The sequence below is a fragment of the Vigna unguiculata genome, chromosome 6, assembly GCF_037176805.1.
Source record: "Vigna unguiculata cultivar grain cowpea cultivar isolate G323 ecotype 2 chromosome 6, ASM3717680v1, whole genome shotgun sequence".
In the NCBI taxonomy this organism is placed as follows: domain Eukaryota; kingdom Viridiplantae; phylum Streptophyta; class Magnoliopsida; order Fabales; family Fabaceae; genus Vigna; species Vigna unguiculata.
In genome coordinates, this window is record NC_140797.1 from 1,773,990 (window position 1) to 1,781,426 (window position 7,437).

The 7,437-nt window shown below is 39.8% G+C and overlaps 1 protein-coding gene across 1 annotated transcript; it reads left to right on the top strand.

The window, feature by feature from the left end:
* The first annotated feature begins 5,875 nt into the window (after nt 1–5,875).
* LOC114187742 (uncharacterized) lies at nt 5,876–6,815 on the top strand. Its single transcript, XM_028076095.1, has 2 exons — nt 5,876–6,119; nt 6,514–6,815. The coding sequence occupies exons 1-2, from the start codon at nt 5,876–5,878 to the stop codon at nt 6,813–6,815; spliced, it is 546 nt and encodes a 181-aa protein (XP_027931896.1).
* The last annotated feature ends 622 nt before the right edge of the window (nt 6,816–7,437 follow it).

Sequence of the window (7,437 nt, forward strand, 5' to 3'; positions counted from 1 at the left end):
CAACCTTCCCACATTAGGAGGCAAAGAAAACAACATACCCCTAAGGAAATGAAGATAGACTTGCCTTATTTCTTTGGAAAGGATAACATTGAAGCTTACTTGGATTGGGAAATGAAGGTGGAACAATTATTTGAATGCCACCAAGTTTTAGAGGAAAGGAAGGTGTCTTTAGCTACCTTAAGCTTTCAAGGGTAAGCCATGTATTGGTGGACCTTTTTGGTCCAAGATAGACTAAGACACTAAAGTCCAACTATTAAGTATTGGAAGGATTTTAAATCTGTCCTTAGGAGGAGACACATTTCCTCTTATTACAATAGAGAACTCATGGACAAACTCCAAAGAATTCAATAGAGAACTATGATTGTGGAAGAATATAGGCAGAAAATGGAATTGTTCATGATAAGTGCAAGTATAGAGGAAAAAGAGGATCTTACCATAGCTAGGTTTTTAAGTGGGTCGAACTTTGGCATAAAAGATAGAGTGGAGCAACTACCTTATAAAGATTTGAATGACTTGGTTCAAATGTGCATCAAGGTAGAGCAACAACTAATCAGGAAATCATCTTCAAAACACGATCAAGCTTTCTCTAACTCTTATGCTAAAACGGATTCAAAGAAAGAAAAAGAGAAACCCCAAAAGAAGCTAGCCAAGCATTTTCACACATTCGCACTAGTGAGATTAAATGTTTCAAATGCTTGGGTAGAGGACACATAGTTGCCCGATGCCCCACCAAAAGTGTATCACCCCAACTTTTGGATGTCAAGGAAAGTTATGAAAAAATGAGCTCTTTTAATGGAAACCATTATCGATAAAATGAACTTAAGTAAAAATTCATAATTTAATCCATTAAAAAAACATAGTTCAAACATCCATTGTCTAAAATTTTTAAATAATGTCACTGAAAATAAATTACACCATCTTTAATACGTAATTTAATAACTTAATAAAAATGAACATAAATCCCGACTTCACCCCTTTCTCTCGTCAATCTACTTCATGCTAGAATCATCTGCAATTTCATCTGCTTCTATATAACACACACGTTATACGATCATCACACACACACAAACATACAAAACAAACCAATAGGGGTAAACTACCATAAATAATGATATATAAATGAAACTTAGCAAAATAAGACATTTCAAATAATAGCCTCACCAACACTTAATTCCACCAAGAGTCTTCAAATAAGGGAAAAACTCACAACATGCAACACACGCGAGCTAAAGATTGCTAACAAAAGTACTACCACGTCTAAACACCCTTCGAACCAACCCACTCATCGGTAACAAAACAACAAAATAAAATGGTAAACATGCACTATACGAAATCACTTATCACAAGAATAAATTTTACGTTACACCCAAAAGTGACAATAACACTGAATTGTGAATACCCCACTATGGTCCTCACAAGATGAGTTAGATTGTATGACCTTTTATAATTCATATATATATAATAAATATTTTTTTTATAATACCAAAACCAAAATATATACATATAATAAATAAAATGTATAAATAACCAAATAATAACATAGCATTATTTAATATTATCATGCATCAAACAATTACTACAATAAGCCAAAGAAAGTAAGAAAACAATTCCATGCACCCATGACAAGAGAAAGAAAAGGAGTGGTTGCACTGTAACTACGTGAGGTGGTTTCTCCACCAAAATCAAAAGCTAGGTTCCACTAAAAAAATGAGAGAAAACTACATTCTCATTGTTCCCCTCTGGCCCCACTAAATAAGAAAGAAATTAAAAAAAGAAAAAAAAGAAAGAGAAAATAAACTAATGCAATTTTCGTTACAACTATAAAGCTTCAAACCCTTAAATGCATGGCTGTAGCACATCAAGAATGTAATTAATCTCAACCTCTAATAAAATGCACTCAAAAGTGTGTTTTAAAAAGTGTCCTCTTCTAGACAAGTAACCAAATTAGAAATTGTATACTATAGCATCCCATCATCATAATGTTTAGGACATTCGTTAAAAGGTTCTAAGTACAAAAGCCATTCTAGCATCAGAGGAATACTGTAGTGATTAGACACACCTCAACATAGCCTTCGCGCAACTTGTTTAAAGATAAAGTTGCATCCTTAAGATAAAGGGCAACCTAACCATATTTTCCTTCAAAAAATAACAAAATCAGAGATTTTAAATAAAGTGTATCTGTATTTATTTTTCTAACCTAAATTGTAGTATGCATTAGCAGAATCAAATAATATATGCACTAGCAAGAAATTGAAATTTGTTCGATAACAATTTTTTTTAATGTTGAGGTAACTACAAGTAGGTATACCTTCAATACTACTAAAAAAACATAAGTAAACTATTCATCACACTTTTCATTCATTCTTATTTTTTTAAAATTTCTTATCAACAATAGACATTTATACACCGATATTCCGTATAGTCATTGATAAAATGGACAGGTTAGCAGAGTTGTATGTGTGAGAAGTTGTGAGATTGCATGGAGTACCCGAGAGCATAGTGTCAGATCGGGATCCTAGATTCACATCACAGTTTTGGTAAGCATTGCAGGCGGCCTTGGGTACATAGTTGAGATTGAGCTCAGCTTATCATCCTCAGACGGATGGACAGTCTGAGCGGACCATTCAATCTCTAGAAGATTTACTGAGGTCTTGTGTGCTAGATCACATGGGAAATTGGAATGATGTGATACCCTTGGTGGAGTTCTCATACAATAATATTTACCACTCTAGTATTGGCATGGCGCCCTATGAAGCATTGTATGGAAGAAGGTGTAGAACTCCATTGTGCTGGTATTAGGATGGTGAAGCCTTTGTGCTTGGTCCTAAATTTCTGCAACAAACGACTAGCAAGGTCAGATTAATTCAGGATCGGATGAGAGCCACTCAGAGTAGGAAAAAGTCTTATGCTGCTAAGAGGAGACGACCACTTGAGTTTGATGAAGGAGACCATGTATTCCTCCGGGTTACTCAAACCACAGGTATCATAATGGTTCTTAAATCAAGGAAGTTGACTTCGAGATTTATAGGGCCTTATCAGATTACACAGAGAATAGGAACAACGGCGTATGAGATTGCTCTACCACCTCACTTAGCCAACTTGCATAATGTGTTTCATGTCTCACAATTGAGGAAATACATTCAAGTCCAGACCATGTGTTAGAGTCAAATGAAGTACAAGTGCGAGAGGATCTGACCATGCCAGTCGAACCGATTCGTATACTTGATGCTCAGGTCAAGCAACTAAGGGGCAAGGAGATAAAGATTGTGAAGGGACTCTGGGATGAGACGACACAGGAGATGATGTGGGAGATGGAGGATGTCATGAGGAGGTCTTACCCTCTCCTGTTTTCTGGTAAGTCTCATTTTCGAGGACGAAAATTATTTTGAGGTGGGGGAATCTAAGATCCGTTGAAATTAATTAATTAAATAAATAATTAATTAATAAATGCGGGTAGTGGAAAATTTTTAAGGCATTAAATGTTAATTGTATGATGTGGAAAAGTACTAGCTCAAGTGATTGAGAGTACTTTAAATGTGTGAGAGAATTTCGTCATTGTTAGACATCAGAAGAATTTCGCCGAGGCTAGGCAAATGAAGAAGCCACATAGTCGTCCTTCTACCACCTCAGGAGATTTTAAGTGCTTCCAATGTGGGGGAGCGCATTTGAAAAGGAATTGTCCGTAATTGAAGATTTCACCCAGCGGACAAGGAGCAGTCGTAAATGCTTCATTTGCGATCAGCCCAGGCATTTCGCTAACCAATGCCCAAAGAAGAAGACCAATGCCATGAAGAAATCACCAACCTCTGGAGCAGAGAGAGCTAGAGCAGCTGGGAGGGTCTTTGCCATGACCACCACAAAGGCTACACAATCAGGTAACCTTATTCTTGAGCCTTGCTTGTTGTTGGGTCATGCAGTGCTGGTGTTGTTCGATTTTGGAGCAACACACTCATCCCTCTCTAATGCATGTGTGGGGAGATTGAGCTTGGAGAAACGTGACTGGGGTGTGAGTTGCTTGTTTCAACTCCTTCCCCGAGTCAAGTGGCTACTAGTTCAGTCTGTGTTGGGTGCGTGATTGAAGTGGCAGGTCGCAGATTCAAGGTGAACTTGGTGTGCTTGCCTTTGGAGGGATTGGACGTGATATTGAGGATGGACTAGCTTTCTAGCAATCACATCATAATTGATTGTGGACAACGCAGTTCGGTATTCCCAGAACATGAAGGATTGAAGTTCATCTCCACTCGAGAAGCCTTGAAAGTGTTACAAGAAAGGGCCAAGTGTTTCATGGTGGTGGCCTAACCAGAAAAGAGAAGTGCAACGGAGTTGATTCAGAGCATTCTGGTTGCTAGTGAGTATGCAAATGTTTTCCCAGATGAAGTACCAAGATTGCCACCGAGTCGAGACGTTGATTTCACTATCGACTTGATTCCTGGTGTGGGTCCAGTGTCTATGGCTCCATACCGGATGGCACCTGCAGAATTGGTAGAACTCAAGAAGCAAATTGAAGATCTGCTTGAGAAGAAGTTCATCCGACCGAGTGCGTCACCGTGGGGAGCCCTGGTGTTATTGGTGAAGAAGAAGGATGGGAGTTCAAGGCTTTGTGTTGATTACAAGCATTTGAACAAACTTGCCATCAAGAATAAATACCCAATGCCAATAATTAACGATCTGCTAGATCAGCTGAAGGGAGCAAGAGTATTCTCCAAAATTGACTTACGGTCTGTATATCATCAGATCTTAGTAAAATCGGAGGATGTTCAGAAGACGACATTCAAGTCAAGATACGGGCACTATGAATATGTGGTGATGCCATTTGGTGGTATTCATGGACTACATGAATAAGATTTTTTGACCCTGGTTGGATAAGTTTGTTGTCATCTTCATTGATGACATTCTTATCTACTCGAGGACTCGTGAAGTACATGCTGATCATCTGAGGGTGGTATCGGAGGTGCTCAGAGAACACCAGTTGTATGGGAAGTTCTCCAAGTGCAAGTTTTGACTGGAGGAAGTGCAATTCCTCAAGCATGTAATCTCAGCTAAAGGTACTGCAGTGGATCCAGCCAAAATAGAAATTGTACTAGAGTGGGAAAGGCCTAAGACAGTAACAAAGGTAAGGAGTTTCTTGGGATTGGCAGTGTATTATAGAAGGTTTGTAGAGGGGTTCTCAAAGAAGGTGAATCCTTTGACGCAGCTCACGAGGAAGGATCAACCATTCTCCTGGACTGAGAAATGTGAAGAAGGTTTTGAGGAGATGAAGAGGTGTTTAACTACCGCTCCAGAACTCGTGATTCCCGACACTGGTAAGAAGTTTGAGGTGTACTGTGATGCCTCTTACCTAGGATTGAGGTGTGTGTTAATGCAAGAAGGAAGGCCGGTGGCGTATGCTTCGCGGCAATTGAAAGTACATGAGAAAAATTACCCAACTCACGACTTGGAGCTAGCAGCCATTGTTTTTGCTCTTAAGTCTTGGAGGCACTACCTGTATGGGTCTCAATTTCAAGTTTTCAGTGATCACAAAAGCTTGAAATACTTGTTTGATCAAAAGGAGCTGAATATGAGACAGCGCAGGTGGATGGAGTATCTAAAGGACTATGACTTTGAATTGCTCTATCATCCGGGCAAGGCAAATGTCGTAGCCGACGCTTTGAGTCGAAAGAAGATGCACGTGTCTTTGATGATGATAAAGGAGTTAGAGTTGATTGAGAAACTCTGAGATATGAATCTGGGAATGCAGTTTGGGCAAGACTCCAAGTGCAACTTGTTGAAAGTCACCAATGAATTTTTGAATGAGATTCGGGTGGCTCAAGGGCAAGATTTGGAATTGCAACAATTTGTAGGATGGTTGGGTACAGAGAAAGGGAAAAACTATTAGATGGGAGCAGACAACATTCTACGCTTTAAAGGTAGGGTGTGCGTGCCTGAAGGGCCTTTATTCAGGAGGCAAATTCTGAAGGAGGTCCATCAGAGTCATCTTAGCATACATCCAGGTATGACTAAGATGTATAAGGATTTGAAGGAGTCTTTCTGGTGGAACGGAATGAAGACGGATGTTGCAGATTTTGTGGCTCAATGTTTGGTATGTCAAAAGGCCAAAATTGAATACCAAAGGCCGGGAGGTACACTACAACCACTGGACGTACCTCAGTGGAAGTGGGAAAATATCTCTAGGGATTTTGTGACGCATCTTCCGCAATCGACAAAAGGCCATGATTCAGTCTGGGTGATAGTAGACAGACTGACAAAATAAGCACATTTCTTGGCTATGAATCAGAAGTGGTCGATGGACAAGGTTAGCAAAATTGTATGTGCGAGAAGTGGTGAGATTGCATGGAGTACCCAAGAGCATAGTGTCAGACCGGGATCCTAGATTTACATCACGGTTTTGGCAATCATTGCAGGCGGCCTTGGGTACAAAGTTGAGATTGAGCTCAGCTTATCATCCTTAGACGGATGGACAGTCTGAGCGGACCGTTCAATCTCTCTAAGATTTACTGAGGTCTTGTGTGCTAGATCACATGGGAAATTGGAATGATGTGCTACCCTTGGTGGAGTTCACATACAATAACAGTTACCACTCTAATATTGGCATGGCGCCCTATGAAGCATTGTATGGAAGAAGGTGTAGAACTACATTGTGCTGGTATCAGGATGGTGAACCCTTTGTCCTTGGTCCTGAATTTCTACAACAAACAACTAGCATGGTCAGATTAATTCAGGATCGGATGAGAGCCACTCAGAGTAGGCAAAAGTCTTATGCTGATAAGAGGAGACGATCGCTTGAGTTTGATGAAGGAGACCGTGTATTCCTCTAGGTTACTCCAACCACGGGTATCTTAAGGGTTTTTAAATCAAGGAAGTTGACTCCGAGATTTATAGGGCCTTATCAGATTACATAGAGAATCAGAACAACGGCGTATGAGATTGCTCTACCACCTCACCTAGCCAACTTGCATAATGTGTTTCATGTCTTGCAATTGAGGAAATACATTGCAAGTCCAGACCATGTGTTAGAGTCAAATAAGGTACAAGTGCGAGAGGATCTGACCATGCCAGTCAGACTGGTTTATATACTGGATGCTCAGGTGAAGTAATTAAGGGGCAAGGAGATAAATACTATGATGGTACTGTGGGATGAGACGACACAGGAGATGACGTGGGAGATGAAGGATGTCATGAGGAGGTCTTACCCTCACCTGTTTTCTAGTAAGTCTCATTTTCGAGGATGAAAATTATTTTAAGGTGGGGGGAATGTAGGATCCGTTGAAATTAATTAATTAGTAAATGCGAGTGGTGGGAAACTTTGAAGGCATTAAATGTTAATTGTATGACGTGGAAAAGTACTAGCTCAAGTGGTTGAGAGTACTTTAAATATGTGAGAGGACTTAGAGTGTGTTTTGGGATTCAAACATGTTTACAGTGTGTTTTTAAAGTTTG

What these genes read in the sequence shown, in the direction of transcription:
- LOC114187742 (XM_028076095.1), top strand. Translation starts at nt 5,876, where the DNA reads ATGGGAGCAGACAACATTCTACGCTTTAAAGGTAGGGTGTGCGTGCCT. An exon ending in TGAATACCAAAGGCCGGGAG is followed by an intron (nt 6,120 to 6,513) that starts GTACACTACAAC and finishes CTTGTGTGCTAG; the next exon opens with ATCACATGGGAAATTGGAAT.